Here is an 18,857-nt window from a genome sequence, read left to right as displayed (position 1 = left end):
CCACTCAAATATAGTCTTGCACAAAGACAATAAACTTGTGTATGTAGTCTTCGACACACAGACGTTAAACAATTAACGATCTGAATTCAACGAAAATGAATATGCACATGTTTAATATGAATATGTTTATGATGATATGAAAACGTTTATCAAAATGTTTATGTCTAAAGTTTCTGTATCATTACGAGAATGTTATTTAGAAAGCATTTATTTTCTCAACGTGTTGAGAAAATTGATTTTAGTCATAATCACTATTGGAATTGTTTTCGTGTAAACTCATTGGTTTATAGTGATTATTTTTGCCCTAAGGCACCACACAAGTATTAATTAAATACTTGTGCAAATTTAATTTTGTTCATCTAGTTACTTAAAATAAATTTGTGTTGCAAACTTTAATATTCCGCTACATGTTGTCTAAAATGTTGTAACATTTAGCACAACACTTCATTCTGATAAAATAAAAATTTATAATCTTACACTACGGTTATCATATAAACTCACATCTGTCAAGCAATAACCCCTTAAAAGTGGTATCAAAGCCCACTCTTTAATATTAAGTGCTGATTCTGTTTTTTGTTTTGTTTTGACACAAATATTTAATGGAGAGATCACTTGCAAATGCAGCACTTCGACCACCAGTCCTCGGCGGAACCAACTACAGCCTATGGAAGGTCAAAATCAGATATTCTATAAAATCCATAGATGAAATGGCATGGCAGCGTGTTATCAATGGGTGGACTTCACCGATGATGATAGATCAAGATGGTAACAGCTTGCCAAAATCGGAAACTAATTGGACTGCCGACGAAGTGCAGTTCAAATTACAACTGAAAGGCCTTAAATGCAATATTCACTTAAGTCGATATGAACATGTTCAGTTTGATCACAAACTGTATTTATGCTAAAAAAGCATGGGATACTCTCCAAAGATATTGTGAAGGTTCTGAGAGTGTACGACGAACTAGATTAAGTATGCTTACCTCCAAGTTCGAGATTATGAGCATGGAAAAATCTGAGAATATACTGGATTATGATCGTCACCTATGGGAAATTGCTAATGAAGCGTTCAGCCTTGGAGACCCCATCTCCAATGAACGATTAGTTGGCAAGGTTCTCCGCTCTTTGTCCGAAAGATTCAACGTAAAAATATGTGCAATCGATGAGGCTAAGGAAACGTCTCAAATGGCTTTGGAAGATCTTATTAGTTCATTTCGCACCTTCGAAATGAACATGGACATGCAGAAGAAGGATAAGGGTAAGACGATTGCATTCCAAGTCTCAAATGACTCTTACAATGATCTTCTTCAAATATCCCAAGAGGTTAATGAATCGGATCTTTGTGAGGACTCCATCGCCTATATCACAAAGAAATTTGGAGATTATTTGAAGAGTATCAGAGATAAGAGGAAGGCTGGACAACCATCGATCCAACAACAGTTTCGACCAAGGAATGAAGGCAAGGGTCAATTTAATTCGAAGAAGTATGACTCGGTGCAATGTAGAGAATGCAATGGATTTGGTCACTATGCCAACGAATGTGCTAATAGATTGCGAAAGAACAACGGCTATAATGTTTCTCTAGGTGATGAAGAATCTGATGAGTAGGAGAAATTCAATGATAAAGTTAATCACACCTCCTTGACTGCACTGTTAACAGAGAAACACTGGCTGCAAGTGAACCCTTTAGGTGTTGTCACGCCTGGACGGAACACGTGAGCAAAAATAGTTTGTTTAATATCTAAATCATCTGGAAATTCGAGTATAAATGATGAGTTGGAAGCTGATAGTGAAGAAATCACTCTTGAGAGTGTACAAAAGCTTTATGAGGAGTTGTATGCCGATTGGACCAAAATAAACAAGCTTAACTCAACTATCATGAAGGAGAACACCGAACTAAAAACTATGGTTGTCAAACTTGAAGTAATCCTAAGCAAAAGTACTTGGAACTAGGCAAGACCAATGATGAGCTTCAAAAAGCAACTGAGACTTTATCCAAGTTCAATTCGAGCACATCCAAGCTTGAATCCATTCTTTTGATGGGAAGATATGACAAGAAGGGCTTAGGTTTCAAAGACAGTGTGTTTGAAATTGGTGAATATTCAAAATCAACTATCTTTGTGAAAGAAAAATTTGATACATCCACACGGTCACAATCCACGTCATCGATCAAAAGTTCTCCACCAAAAAGACAACGTGATGCACCCTATTCCTAAGAAAATAAAATGCGGGTATGTATGTCATTACTGTTTCAAGACTGGACATATCAGGCCCTACTGTTTTAAACTCAATGATGACCGCATGAATCAAAAGACGAGCCGGATGTTACCCTGAATGTTGCCCAACACTTCCCCCAACACCTCCAACCGTCGAACTACAGTAAGAAAAATTTGGGTACCAAAGGTAACAACTCACTGTAATATTGTCTATTCTTCATTAAAAACTAACACTACATGTCATTGGTACTTTGATAGTGGGAGCTCACGCCATATGACAGGATCACGAGATCATCTCATTGATTATGTTGAACAAAAAGGTGATAGAGTAACCTATGGAGGGGGAGCGAAAGGAAAAATTGTTGAAAAGGGAACATTGAATGTTGAAGGACTACCAAAGCTCCACAATTTGCTTCTTGTTGAAGAATTAAATTAGAATTTAATAAGCATAAGCCAATTGTGTGATGATAATTTGCTTGTCAAGTTTGATAAACATACTTTTGAAATTTTTGATGAAACTAACATGTGCATTATGTCATGTACAAGGTCTTCGGATAACTGCGGCCAAATAGGTGAAGAACTTTTATGCAAACATGCACAAGTCAGTAAACTAGACCTATGACATCAAAAACTTAGACATGTGAATTTCAAAACCCTGAAAAATTTATGTAAGTATGATGCAGTACGAGGTACGTCTAATCTTTCATCTGGTATACCATATGTTTGTGGCGATTGTCAAAAGGGTAAGAAAACTCGCCTGTCGCACCAGATATTGCCCCACTTTGGGACAACACGCTGTCTCGAATTGCTACACATGGATCTTATGAGTCCTATGAAATTGGAAAGCTTTGGTGGTAAGAAGTATTCATTTGTGTGTGTCGATGATTTCTCACGGTTTTCATTGGTAAGTTTCATAAGGGAGAAATCAGACACTTTCGATGTGTTTAAACAATTGGTCACAAGAATCGCAAACTTCCATAATTTGAAGGTGAGAAGGATCAGGACTGACCATGGTAAAGAATTTATAACTCTTCATTCTCATCTTTTTGTGACAGGAGAGAAATTTCACATGAATTCTCTGCACCATAAACCCCACGGCAAAGTGGCAATGCAGAACGCAAGAACAGAACATTACAAGAAATGGCTAGGGTGATGCTAGCCTCGAAAATATTTAAAAGCGCTTAAGGGAAGAGGCCCTTAATACAGCTTGCCACATTTCGAATAGAGAATATTTGAGAAGTGGCTCAACTATGACTTCTTATGAAATAATCATGGGAAAGAAGCCTAATTTTAAATATTTTCATATTTTTGGTTGTGTGTGTTACACTTTGAATTACAGGGATCAACTTGTAAAATTTGATTCAAAGAGTGATGTGTTTATTTTTAGGATATGTCACTAATAGTCGAGCTTATCACATGTTTAATTTAAGAACTAGGACTATTATGAAATCTATTAATGTTGTTTTCGATGACTGTGCAGATCTTAAAAAGAAAACTGTTGAAGATGATGTGGAAGACCTTCTGGAGATTCCTATATACTGGAAAAGATAGGTATTGCCCCAAATGTTGCAACACCTAGCACAACACGTGACTGAAGTCGCTGAATCCGAGGAAAAAATACACAACGATGATGATGTAGTAGATGATGGACAGAATATTCCAAATAAAACTCAGAAAAATCATCCATCATCTCAAATAATCAAAAATATACGTGGAGATGTTCAAACTCGAAAGAAAGAAAAAACGGATTACCGAAAGATGGTTGGACTTATATGCATGAGCTCATGAGCTATAAGTACTCACATATCATATTTTTATGTTTTATATCCAATTTTGAACCCAAAAATGTTTATGAGGCTCTAAAAGATGAATTTTGGATTAATGCAATGCATGATGAGTTTGAACAATTTGTTCAAAATGATGTATGGTATTTGGTTCCACCTCCTGACCATGGTAATATAATTGGTATAAAATGGATTTTCAAAAATAAAACTAATGAGTCGGGAAACATCATTCGAAACAAAGCAAGGTTTAGTGGCTCAAGGGTACACAGAGATTGAGAGGGTTGACTTTGATGAGACCTTTGCTGCTGTAGCCCGTATTGAGTCAGTTCTACTATTGCTAGCCATTGCATGCTACATAAAAATCAAACTATTTCAAAGTGGATGTCAAAAGTGCCTTTTTTAATGGAATTTTGTGTAAAGAAGTGTATGTTAGACAACCAAAGGGTTTGAGGATCTACATCATTGAATCATGTCTACAAATGGAAGAAGATGTTTTATGGTTTGAAGCAAGCACCACATGTGTGGCATGGAAGATTGACAGAGTATCTACTTGAAATTGGCTTCAAAAGAGGTGAGGTAGACAAAACTCTTTTTATTCAGAAATCCAAAGGTGAGATCCTTATTTTTCAAGTTGTTGATGATATAATCTTTGGTTCTTCATCTTAAAAACATGTTGATGATTTTTTTGAGTGTATGTCATCCACCTTTGAAATGAGCATGGTTGGTGAGTTAAGTTTCTTTTTGATTTGCAAATTAAACAAGTGCATGATGGCATCTTTCTATGTCAAAGTAAGTATGCTAAAAATTTGGTTAAGAAATTTTCAAATGAAAACACCAAACAAATATGGGCTCGAGTTAAAATTGTGCAAATATGATGTTGCCGAAAATTTTGACAACACTTTATACCGCAGCATCATAGGAAACCTCCTGTATTTGACAGCCACTTGGCCTGACATCATGTTTAGTGTATGCATGCGTGCTAGATATCAAGTCAATTCTAAAATTTCTCATCTAAAGGCTGTGAAGCGTATTCTACGTTACATAGCAGGAACAATTGATTTAGGATTATGGTACACTCAAGAAACTAACTCCAATTTGGTAGGAATTTCTGATGCTGATTGGGCTGGTGATTTAGATGATAGAAAGAGTACATCTAGAGGTTACTTTTGTCTTGGCAATAATTTGATCACATGACATAGTAGGAAACAAAATTGTGTCTCACTTTCAACTGCTGAATCTGAATATGTGGCAGCTGGAAGTTGTTGTTCTCACTCTTATGGATGAACCAAATGATAGAAGACTATGGACTTAAGAGTGAATCTTTAGTTGTGTACTGTGATAATTCTAGTGCAATCAATATTTCAAAAGTCCAGTACAACACTCTCGATCTAAACACATTGACATTAAATATCACTTTATTCGAGATTTAGTAGAAAAAGATTGATTCGAATTGAATTTTTTGGTACAAATAACCAACTGGCTGGCATATTCACAAAAGCATTAGATTTCGAGAGATTCTCCAACCTTAAGAAATCTCTCAGCATTTGTTCTGCCTAATCATTCATAGATGTTGCCTCAGATGTTACAACATCTCGGACAACACCTAACATGCATGTGCATTTATAGGACTTAGGCATTCTGCATTTCATTCATACTGTGATATGATGCGTTGGAATAATGTTGCATAAACTTTTGGTGCACTTACAATTTCTTGTTCTATTTAAATTTAACACACTTGGACATGATTAATAAACTGTTTAAATCACAAAGTAGTTGAGGGATGATCATGTATTCCATGACATTGACCCATACGAAAGGTGACTTGAAAAGATTTAGTAAAAAGAAAAATCAATTATGAGTATTCTTTGTATCAGAAGAAAAGATTGGAAAAAGCTACCTAAAAGAGTCCAATGAAGAATGTGCTTTTAGTGTGGGAGCTACCTCTTCTGAATTTAATACAGAAAGCAAAATAGAAGTAATTGGAAAAAAATACCTAGAGGAGTCCTAAAGAAGGCCGTTCTTCTAGTGTGGGATCTACCACTTCTATTGTCCGAAAGTTAATAAGTCTCTAAGTGTGCATACAAATCAAAATTTTTTCCTAAAATTGAATGTGTTGTCGGAAGATGTTGTCAACATTTGTGAAAACACTTCATTTATAAAAAAATCTCATATTTGCTTTCATGTTTCTATTTCTGTTACATTATGTTATTAGGCATAAATATGTCATGCATAAACATAACATCATGAATATTGTTGTGTCATGAGGACATGAGTATTTCAACAACGAAAATTCGATGTAAATCCAGATTTTACGAAAAATTGAATATGTGTGATCTTTGATGGATTAGTGGTGTTAATTCGATGTGGGTTTTAATTCTGAAAATTTTCTTGAAAAGATAATGGACGAAATTATCTCAGTAATTGCTGGAAGGTGATAACGGCTAAATTTTTCCGTTACATTTTTTTACCGTTAGGATCGTAGGAACTAACTAAGTGAATTTCTGATTTTATTACCGTTGTGGTGATTGTTCTGGCTTCTCTTTTAATCCACACTACTTCACTTCATAATTCACATTATCTGCATCCTTACCCCTCTGCAAATCCTTGAAAATTATCCCCACGTGATTTAATTTTTCTTTCTGAAATTTATCAACGTTTTCCCTCACTCGATATTCAATTCAATGGCAGGCAAGGGTTTTTATCCCCATGACATCAGAAGCGAGATGGGACACGGAGAAGATGTTGCATCTACTCTGACAACATCTCCTGCAACACCTTCAGTTAAGCCATCTCTGGAAATAGTCACTGCCGCTGAATAGCCCATACTGTTGGAAGTAATTGCCCCAAGCAAGCCAGGGAATGCAGTAAACATTGACAATCGATCGGCTTATTCATTCCTTGATCTACCTCGTCCATTTGTAAGACGGTCGAAAAGGCAGGCTGGCTATAACCCCGACTTCACGCCCAACAAGCGATTCCGGTATAAGGGTGCGCTCCCAACTCAACCATCCCTTGCCGATCCTGAAAATGCTTCCAGCGACGACTCTGATGATGCAGACTACGAGCTAATAGCCTGGAAAAAACCCACGGCAACAGCTGCTGAAAAGTCCGTCTCTACTTCATCTGGTGAGACCACTTAAAACTCCTCTGACACTGTATCAATGGCTGAACAGAAGGACCTAACTTCGTCTGATGAGGACGAAGTGTCTTTGGCTCAAGTACTGGCTGATTTGATGAAAGCCAAGAAATCTACCCCTGCATCTACTGCTCAACCCTCTGATGAGCTGATGCAAGAATCTACCGACACCCTTCATGCTAGTTAAGACTCTGGTGCATCCTCACCCAGTTCTGATGAAGTTCCTGATGAGGCTACTGCCTTTGTTACTGAAAAGCAATGAAGATTCTCCTACTCCTCCAGATGTTGCCCCAGATGTTGAGAACACTGAGGACAACATCGATCTCTCTGCATATGATCTCACTAATGCCTTCAGCGAAATGTTCTACACTGAGCAGGCAGTTGCTGCTCAATGGCATTTATATGCGCATCGTGATTTCGTGGAGGAAAAGAATATCGATGCTGATGTCTTTGCCAGACACAATTTGCTCGCCTTTCTCAAACACTGCCACCTCCTCTCCACAGTGTCTGCCATCACACTATTTAGCCAAAGACCTGTATTAGAATTTTACTCAAATCTATCATCTGGTGTAGGTGATGAAAGGTCTGATAACTACGGGAAGATTTTTGTTCGTGACAGAATCTACGAGTTCAGTCCTGGCGCAATAAACTCACACTATCAGACACCAACAGAGGATGAGGATAGCCTTTCCTCTGACATTCATATGGTCAATTCCACACTCACAGGGGACCTCTTTACTCAATTTCCAGCCCATCCTCAGTGCCTGTCAGCCACCAACCTTACATTGTTCTACTCTGTGCTCCACAAATTGGCCATACGCCACTGGATACCATCCACAGACACCACCATTGTGACTAGACACTGGGCAATGGTTCTGTACTCCACCGGGATGCTTGGAGTCTTTAACTTTGGGATGCTTGTGTTCAAAACGGTGCTTCAATATGTTGATGGAGGCCTCAAGGCGTCTAAACTCCTGTTTCCCAGTTTGATCTATAGGATGCTGGTCTCTCAAGGCTTTATTCGGGATGTTGATGAGAAACTGTCTAATATCAGTGAAATGTTCAAGATTGCTCCTGCATTCTTTAAAAGGAACCAGAAGATTGATCTTCCATGGTCTGCCTCTCCTACTGCCCCTGCTACGAGTGCCACTTCCCAAAGAAAGCCTGACACTTCTATGCCCACGGGATTCATACTGCTCACAACTGCTAAAGTCCAAGCCCAAATAGTGTATGTCCTGTCCAAAATTGTGCAAGCCAAGGCTGATATTGCCTACTATGAAAATTTGGTTGCAGATTGCTGGCTGCTTCTAGAAGTGGGTGTCCATTCTGGACAAAAAGGGGGAGATTGTTAGGATCGGTTGATAGGTTGAAATGTGTTTAGAATGGGGGTTGAATGAACACTCACGATTTTTGAATCTTTTCGGTTGTAGTGTCAGTTCTGTGACAAACTGAAACTAAGAATCTTGTCAGTCAAATGACAATCAGTTTAACTAATTACAGTTGTGAAAATAAACTGACTGAAAGATAGAATAAATAACTGAAGTAATAACACGAAGATTTATGGATGTTGGTAGAATGAAATAACTCCTACGTCACCCCTTCTATCACATGGATAGGATATGCACTAAAATACTTTGATCGATACAAAGATTGTACATACCAACTTCAAATTGGACTTAACACTGTCAAAATTGAAACCCTTAGTTTACTAAAGATCTCATAGTTCTTCAACTGAACTTAGAACAACTGATCTAGATAATATCAAATAAACAATACAACGATTTGTGCTTGTAATCTCGAAAGGTATCCTCGAATGCTACAAATAAATCAGATAAGTATAGCTTTTGATCTTTGAGTGAGAGATATGAATTCAGTAGGGTAACAGCAAGCTTGAGAATTGATAGATCGATTGGTTATTGCTCAACTGCTCTTCTCACCTATTTATAGGCTTCTCTTCAACGATAACATTAAATATAATTTGAATCATTATATCTGTTGATTGCCACGTCAATATTTTTCTGAAAATCGTACACTGTAAGCTCTGAAATGCGGCGTTCCACTACGAGTTGCAGTCTGCTTTGTACTGTTGTCAGTTTAATGTCCTTTTCAACTGATGACGTGTACAGCTGAATGATCAGCTGATAAGTAAATGCTGGTAAGCTCTCAACTGAATATAACAACTGATCAGTTTCCAACTGATCAGTCAGTTGTCTTTGATAGTTCAGAGCTGATTTCAGTTGCCTTCGATAAATTGCGCATTAATCTTCAGTTAGGCAACTTGTCAGTTCTTGATCAGTTAGTCCAATAAATTTAAACACATAGTTTGTCAAACCACCGAAATTAAGTTTCCAACAATTTCTCTCTTTTTGGTATTTGACAAAACTTTTAAAGTATGAACTGATCAACTGAACTTAAAATAATCTTTGAATTCATTGTAAATAAAATAATTCTTTTAATGTACAAATTCGTACAAAGAATGAAAATCAGGAACTAATCTATGTACAGATTCGTACAAAGAATAAAGAATCTTCAACCATTAACTGAAGTCAGTTGATCTTCATATCTTCTTCTTCCTTTTGTTCCTTTGTCTTCTTCTGTTTCTCTAATTTCCCCATTTTTTCAAGCACGTCCACTTTCTTTGATAATATTCAAACATTTGTTGCAATATCTGATACAGCATTCATCACAATTTTCTACAACATATAAATTCTTTTAGAATACTCAAAGTGTCTGCCGACTTGCTTGAGTTTGGAAATGGGATTCAGTCGACAGCCTATCTTTCTTGATTTCTTCCATCTGGAGAAATAGAGAAGTCACACTCTGATTGAGTTGATTCAGTCTGTCCGAGGTAAACTCATTGTTCGAGTTGAGCTTCAAAGTGTGTACAAGCTAAGTTGATTGAATTGCAGAAATAGAATTCATCATAGTGACGAGGTTGGACTGAACAGTTTGAAGTTCTTCAAATAGGGCATCAGTGTCTGAAATCCCAGGAGACATGGCTCCGAAAGTTTCTGGAATCTGTACACTTTCCTGTTGAGTAAATACAATAATCGCACCGTCAGTTAGTTCTGTTTCATGCGCCACTATTTCTGAAATATTTTCAGTTGTAAGTTCCTGGGAGGAGAAGAGAGAGTTGGAAGAACAGAAGTAGTAGAAGGTTCTTCAGTTGATTGAACAACTGGTTCTTCAGTTGGCACTTCTTCAGTTGAGACTGAGTGCAGATGAGGCTCTTCAGTTGGTTCCAAAACTGCCTGTTCACTGTTCAGTCACAACTGGTGAGTGAACTGGCTCTTCGATTTATTCAAAAATGGCCTTCTCGGCCTGTTATTCAAAACTAACAGCTTGATCAGCTGTTTATCAACAATAATAGGATCAGCTTGTTCTTCAGTAACAGTTGGCTGGTCTGCTGGTTCCTCAAATATAACATGTCGTGTCTACTGCTTCAGCCCAAAATCTTTGAGAAATACCAGAATCAGCAAGCATTGTTCTAGCAGCTTCTTTTAGAGTCTGATTTCTTCTCTCAGCTACACCATTTTGCTGAGGTGTTCTAGCTGCTGAGAACTCATGCTTGATTCCAGTATTTTCTAAAAAGGTGAAAAGATTTTGATTGATGAATTCAGTCCCTCTGTCAGACCCTTATTCAATCAATCCCAACTGATTTTTCATTTAAAAGCCTTTTGAAGAGCTTAATCAGTTGTGTAGCAGTTTGCCCTTTTAATTTGAGAAAAATAACCCAAGTAAATCTTGAAAAGTCATCAACAACTACTAGGGTGTATTTCATTCCCCCTAAACTCATGACTGGTATTGGACCAAAAAGATCCATATGTAACAGTTCTAAGCATCGGGAAGATGATTTACAACCTCTGTTTTTGAATGAAGATCTTACTTGTTTACCAAATTGACATGCTAAACAAACTTTATCTTTTGAAAAATCTATTTGGGCAAAACAGTTACAAGATCATGGTTACTCCGATATGCAATAGATTTAAAGTTTAAGTGGTTCAATCTCTTATGCCACAATTTTTAGAAGATTTGGAAGCAATAAAACAAATTGATGCATAATGTTGTTCAGTCCAACTGACTTTGTAAGTACTTCTATAACGATTTCCAGTTAGAATAACCTCATCAGTTGAGTCTCTAACTGAACAGGTGTGTCTGTCAAACTGAACTGAGAAATTATTGTCGCCTAACTGACTGATTCTTATCAAGTTATACTTCAAATTCTCAACTAGCAAAACATCTTTAATTGTAAAGTTACCATGGATAAGCTTAACCTCCAACAGTTTTACCTTTGGAGTTGTCTCCAAAACTGATGTTTGGTCCAGTATATTTGATCAGTTGAGATAGCAAATTTGCATCTCCTGTCGTATGTCGCGAACAACCACTGTCTAGATACCAAATTGTTTCTTTGTTTGTACCTGTTACCTGCAATCACACAGTATATATAATTTTGGTACTCATTATTCATTTGAGTCCTAAACTGATTAGTCTTTTAGGAACCCATACTTGAATCAGTCTAACTGAATTCCCAGTCACTGTGTTCCAAATGGTTTTTCTCGAATTCTTGGTAATTTGTGCGTGATGTGAGGATGAAACAGTATGATTTGTATCCTTTTTCAACTGATTATTCTTTTGATATCGTTTCTGAACTGGCTTACAGTAGTAGTAATTGTAATATTCATTCCTTGAGTACTGATTTTTGTGACTGAATCATTTAGGTGACCTAGTTTCTTGTATCAGTTGAACTCTCAGAGCTATATCCAATACCATACCATTTGCCTTTGTTCTTACTTTCAGTCAATTGAACATCTGGTTTACTAGGTTCTCAGAATTCATTTAACATGGTTGATTTTACAAATGTAATGTACTTTCCTTTGTTTTCATTCAACCTTGGTTGAGTATCACTTTCAAAACTTCCAACATGATTGCTAAAGCCTAAACCAGTTTTATCAACAACTGATTTTTGTGAATTCTGCATTTCAGTCAGTGCAACTGAAGACTTGTTTCAAGCTTGAATCAGTTCAGTATGTTTTGAAATTTCTGTTTTTTAACTTACATATCAAGGCTTGATTTTCAATCATTTCAGCTTTTTATTGAGAAATCTCCATTTTTAGACTCAACAGTTCAACTGACTTATCAGTTTCTGTTTTGTTGTCATTGGGATCAGTTTGCTCAGTTCTAACCTTCTAAAATGATTGAGCAAGTTCGTGATACTCATCTACCATGTCATGCAATGTGGTAATGAGTTCCTCACGAGTGAAATCAGAAGAGCTGAAGTCAAATACATGTTCACTTGCTGACTCCAGTTCAGCATTGTGGGGACCCGGACGCTAATTCATCTTCTTAATCATTATTAGGATCAATGTAACAATTAAGTAAATTGGGTCATAAATTTTTTTTTTATATATGAGTGCGCAACATAAGAAATAAACCTTATTTCATTTACAAGATCAATATCAGATCAAAAGTACAAGTCTTGTACAAAAGTAATTCATAACAACTACTGTTCATTCACTACATATCAGGTAATAAATACAACTCTACTTCTGGGTCCGAATCTCCACGCTAATCTCAATCTCTCATCCTCTTCTCGACCCTGATCATGTCCCACCTGTTGTCATGCACACATACAAACACAACAACAGCCGAATAACTTCGGTGAGAAATATATTCCCAGTATAAACAACGTATACATGCAATAATATAAACAGATATAAAAGCATGGAACAGTTATCAATAACATGCATCATAATCTGAAAGACATGAATCGACATAAAACTGTAAATCAAACTCTTGACTCATAATTTCTGACTCGACTCTTTTCTAATCTAGGGATCCCGGTTTCCGGACGTTGGCATTCTGTATCGAATCTCTGCAATATGCGCGAGACCTACTGTCTCGGCACTTCTTCTTTGCACACGCTCGCGCATATGTGCGCCCTCTTCTCGCGCATATGCGCGAGATTCTCTGCCGGTCTCGCGCATATGCGCGCCACTTGGTCGCGCATATGCGCGAGGGGTTCTGTCCTCGCACATATCTCATGTCTTCTCTTGTATTCCCCGGTCTGTTTCTTTCCGTCTATAATCACATCAATTATCAATTAATCATTTCAGATTACAATAAAAAATCTCGGGCATTACAATTCTCCCCCTCTAAAATCTGATTTCGTCCTCGAAATCGCAAGCAATCACATCAGATAGCAAATCAGATACAATAAGAAATGCATAACAGAAGCTAAACAGAAACTCACATCAGAGAAATAACTCTGGGAATTTCTGTCTCATGTCTGATTCAGTCTCCCAGGTAGCTTCTTCAATGCCATGACGACTCCACTGAACTTTCACAAGCGGAATAAGCTTTGTTTTGAGCTTCTTTTCTTTACGATCGAGAATCTGGATCGGCTTTTCAAAATAACTCAGAGTCTCATCAAGCTCGGCCTCGTCTGGCTGAAGAATATGAGATGAATCAGGAAGATACTTCCGTAATAAAGATACATGAAAGACATCATGTATTCCAGATAGAGACGGAGGTAAAGCGAGTCGATAGGCACGATCTCCTATCTTCTTGAGAATCTCAAAAGGACCGATGTATCGTGGAGATAACTTCCCTTTCTCGCCAAATCTGACAACGCCTCTGAAAGGAGAAATCTTCAGAATACTCTGTCTCCTGCCTCAAATACCAACGGTCGACGACGAACATTGGCATATTTGGCTTGTCTTTCTTGAGCTGTTCTCATTTTCTGACGAATCAGCTTTACTTTTTTTGTCATATCTCGAATCATATCAGCTCCAATCTCAGGTACCTCAGATATATCATCCCAATAAAGAGGGGATCTACACTTCTTTCCGTACAACGCTTCAAATGGAGCCATCTCTATACTCGTCTGATAGCTGTTGTTGTACGAAAACTCACAAAGAGGCAAAGAATCTTGCCAACTAGTGCCAAAATCTAGCACTACAGCTCTAAGCATATCCTCTAATGTCTGAATAGTCCGCTATGACTGTCCATCGGTCTGAGGATGGTATGTTGTACTCAGATGTAACTTCGTACCTAGAGCTTGTTGCAAACTGTGCCAGAAGTGTGAAGTAAATCGAGGATTACGATCTGATACGATAGACTTCGGCACACCGTGCAATCTGACCACTTCTCTAACATAAATCTCTGTCATCTGGTCATGTCTGTACGTCATCTTGTATGGATAAAAACATGTTGATTTGGTCAATCTGTCAATAACGACCCAAATCGCTTCACAATCTCGGGAGGATCGTGGTAGCTTCGTCACAAAATCCATAGAAATATGATCTCATTTCCACTCTAGAATGGCTAAGCTATGCAATAAACCTCCTGATTTCTTTCTTTCTTCTTTTACCTGCTGGAAATTCAGACATTTGGATACAAACTCTGCAATATCTGCTTTCATTTGTTTCCACCAAAACTGTCTTTTCAAATCATTGTACATTTTTCTGCCACAAGGATGAATACTGAATCGACTACTGTGCGCTTCTGACAATATCTGTCGTCTCAAATCTGAAACATCGAGCACAACTAGGAAGATTATTCACATATAATATATCATCACATACCTGATATTCTGATCAATGCCCTGCTCTGACCATCGAAATCGAGTTCTGAACATTCTGATCAACTTTCTGAGCTTCTTTAATTCTCAAAATCAGCTCTGGTTTGACTTGAACGGCATACAATCTCAGAGGTTGATAATATGTATCAAATACTAATCCAAAAAGACAGCAATCTTCAATCAAATTCGAAACACTAATCGTCGATAAGGATAAAGAACATACATTTCGACTCAGTGCATCAGCTGCTGCATTTGATTTTCTCGGATAATATTTGATTTCACAATCAAAATCTTTCAATAAATCAAGCCATCTTCATTGTCTCATATTAAATTCTGACTGTGAAAATAGGTACTTCATACTCTTGTGATCAGAATAGATTTCAAATTTCTCACCAAATAGGTAGTGTCGCCAAATCTTCAATGCAAATACGATGGCCGCAAATTCAAGATCATGAATTGGGTAACGAGTCTCATGTGGCTTCAATTGTCTCGAGGCATAAGCAATGACATGTCCTCGCTGCATCAAAACACATCCCAATCCTCTGTGAGAAGCATCACAATAAACAACAAAATCACAAGTACCTGACGGAATAGTCAACACCGGAGCACTAGTCAATCTCTTCTTCAGTTCTAGGAAGCTGGATTCACACTCTTCTGACAAAACAAATGGTGCATTTTTCTGAGTCAACTGAGTAATCGGCTTAGCAATACTGGAAAAATCTTTAATAAATCGACGATAGTATCCTGCTAAACCCATAAAACTGCGTATCTCAGGCACTGATGTCGGTTTAGGCCAACTGATCGCTGCCTCAACTTTGCTAGGATCAACAAAAATACCATCTCCACATATAATGTGTCCCAAAAATATTACTTGCTTCAACCAAAACTCAAATTTAGACAGCTTTGCATATAGTTTCTCAGTTCTAAGAATCTTCAATACAGTTCTAAGATTCTCAGCATGATCAATCATATTCTTCGAATAAATCAGAATATCATCAATAAAATAATCACAAAATCATCAAGATAATTCTGAATTATGTGGTTCATCAAACCCATAAATACAGCTGGAGTATTCGTTAAACAAAACGGCATGACTATAAACTCATAATGGCCATACCTGGTTCTGAAATCTGTCTTCGAAATATCAGAATCTCTAACTCTCAGCTGATGATATCCAGATCTCAGATCGATCTTGGAATAGACAGAATAACCCTGCAACTGATCAAATAAATCATCTATACGAGGCAAATGGTATTTGTTCTTTACAGTAGCCTTGTTCAGTTGTCGGTAGTCAATGCAGAGTCTCATTGAACCAGTCTTTCTTTCTGAGAAATAATACTGGAGCACCCCAAGGAGAAACACTCGGTCTGATGTAACCATTGGCCAGTAAATCTTCTAACTGCTCTTTCAATTCTTTCAGTTCAATCGGTGACATTCTGTACGGAGCTCAAGAAATCGGAACTGTACCTGGTATCAGTTCAATGCTGAAGTTAATCTCTCTGACTGGAGGCAAACCCGAAATCTCATCTGGGAAGACATCAGCAAACTCACATACCACTGGCAAATCTGCCAATGATGGGCTCGATTTCAGTACGTCTATTGAATACATAAGGAGTCCCTCTGCTCCTCTCTGTAATAATCGAGTCATAGATAATGCAGATATCAAAGGAATTCTAGCTCTAGAACCCTTACCGTAAAATTTCCATTCATCAGCCATATCAGGTCTGAATCTCACAATCTTATGGAAACAATCTACGGTAGCTCTGTACTTTGTCAGCATATCAATACCGATAATACAGTCAAAATCAGACAACCCAAGTACAATACAATCTAACTCAATCTCATGCCCGTCATACTGTAGCATACAATATTTTACAGAATTCACTGATATAAGACCTCTCCCCAAAGGTGAAGAGACAGATAGTACAGCAGATAATGACTCAACAGCAAAGCATGTATCAATGCAAATCGTTCAGAAACAAATGTATGGGATGCACCCGTATCAATCAATACGTAAGTAGGGTAACCACATAAAGAACAGTTACCTGCAACAACATCATCTAGTGCTTCCTGGGCCTGTTCTTCAGTCAAAGCAAATACTCTGGCCTATTGTCTTGGAGGCTGGCTAAAAGTCTGGCTTCCTTATGGCCTCTGCTGTGACTGAGTAGTAGTCGGTGGCTGGAAGGAGTGAACAGCAGATGATCGTCTATCAGTCTGAGCCACTGATCCCTAGATGATTCTGCCCCCTGGGATCATTGAGAAATTCGTTGTGGACAGACTATGGCCAAATTTCCCTGCTGTCTGCAGATGTGGTAACTACCAAATACTCTTTGGCATTGCACTGTGGGATGTCTCCCTCCACAAGTTCTAAAATAGATCCCTGCAACACTCTGGCTCTGTCGTGCACCACTGGAGCTAGATGAACTACTACCAGGCCACTTAAACTGTCTTCCTCGGGCTTTCAAATGATCTTTCTTTCAACTTCTGCTACTACCGTGTGGGGCCCTTAGCTCCTAATCTTTATTACAATGCAATCTGATTAGGGTTAATTAATTACAGCGAAAAACGAGTTTAAATTTTCTTTACAATGAGCCCAAATCATTTTATTTGAATACTAAAAATAGTATTCCATCTCACATCATAAACATGCCCACACGTAATCAAAATCAATCACATACAAACAACTCATATCCTCGGGACATGCCCCGGTATATAGATACATATATATACATATATACTAGGAACAAAATATAAATCTCAACTCAAACTGTGACTCCCTCCAGAAGCACCCTCTCTGATCTCCTGATATCCTGGAGTACCTGTCACTTGTCCACACACAAAGACAACAACAGCCCCCCTTGGGGGTGAGCAAATCTCCGTATGGAACAACCATCATATATACCACAGATATCTAAACAATGATATATGGTACGCAATGCATGTATGTCGTGGAGGTATCGGGTCAAATGCCCATCCACTGAGCACATGTCAGAATCAAACGAATCGCTATCAAATCAATGCTCGAGCTAGCACACCGGCCTCAATAAGGGATACTCGTATGATAGCGTCGACAAAGCGCCATCAAATCCCAAATCTCATATCCAATCATCGGGGCCACAAATGTCTATGTCTTTAAGGGTCATGTAATACTAAACATAGCATTGTGTTCACAAACCCCAGAATACAATCAAATCATATCAGGGTATCCAAGGATCATAGCTCAACGTGCATGTCATGTATCGATGTATGCATCAAACGATGTGTGTTAACAAAACATTTATTTTATACATCGATATTCAAATCACAATGTCATGTATGCCACATAAACTCAACAATTAAGGCATATAGACACATATTCTCAATCCAATCAGTCAAATCAATCCAACATATATCATATAATACAGATACCTGTTGTATGTTACCCGGTCGCAACATACCTCAATTCTTCGTTTCCAATTGATGTAGCTTGGATTTTAGTATAAATATCTATCTACATCAATAACATATTCATTTCAATCAATAACATCATTCAAAATCAACAATATAAGTTTCAAATATCTTTTGAAACTTTGAAAATTCATATCAAATTCAAATCATAGCATAATTCAATTCCGACTTCAAACTTAGTTTCTTGTCGGTTATTCTACCGCATATATTTATCAGAATTAATAATAACTGACAAATAATTATTCAATCTCAACCCTACGATTAAAATTCCCTAATTATAATAAATTAGGAATAATTCAAAATAACATCACTATAATCATCTCTTCTTCGTTAAAATCATACATTATTCAACAATCTTCAATTTCTGTATGATTTAACAATTTATCGGATTTATTCCAAAAATCGATGAGTTTCAAACATCACCAAAAATATAAAATTTATACCTCAAATCGAATACCTCGTGTCAACGATCCCAGAACTGAAGTCGGTTTGTCGATTGGATAAACCGATAAGTTACATGATCGAGAAGAAAATTAAAAACCATATTACTTTTTCACTATCTCCTCTCGGCTTCCTCTTCTGTGTGGAAGATGAATTCTTACGTTTTTGATTTATCTTCTTTTATTATTTTTTTTTCTTTTTTTAATTTTAATATTATATTATATTAGTGAAGTTATACTATTTAACATTTTAACATC

At 37.4% G+C, this 18,857-nt stretch overlaps 1 protein-coding gene across 1 annotated transcript; it reads left to right on the top strand.

Moving 5' to 3' along the window:
- Positions 1 to 599: 599 nt before the first annotated feature.
- On the top strand, positions 600 to 1,605 carry LOC142556897 (uncharacterized). The gene is made up of 2 exons (XM_075668392.1): positions 600 to 814; positions 879 to 1,605. Exons 1-2 carry the CDS (start codon positions 600 to 602, stop codon positions 1,603 to 1,605), a joined length of 942 nt encoding a protein of 313 aa, XP_075524507.1.
- The last annotated feature ends 17,252 nt before the right edge of the window (positions 1,606 to 18,857 follow it).

The sequence above is a fragment of the Primulina tabacum genome, chromosome 9 (genome assembly GCF_025594145.1).
Source record: "Primulina tabacum isolate GXHZ01 chromosome 9, ASM2559414v2, whole genome shotgun sequence".
NCBI lineage: Eukaryota > Viridiplantae > Streptophyta > Magnoliopsida > Lamiales > Gesneriaceae > Primulina > Primulina tabacum.
The sequence above is the reverse complement of the archived record's forward strand: the minus strand, read 5'-3'. Positions and strand labels throughout refer to the sequence as shown.

Excerpts from the sequence above, each read along its gene's own strand:
- LOC142556897 (XM_075668392.1), top strand. The coding sequence starts at position 600 with ATGGAGAGATCACTTGCAAATGCAGCACTTCGACCACCAGTCCTCGGC. Across the intron at positions 815-878 it reads TGGACTGCCGACGAAGTGCA|TTTGATCACAAACTGTATTT; the intron begins GTTCAAATTACA and ends GAACATGTTCAG.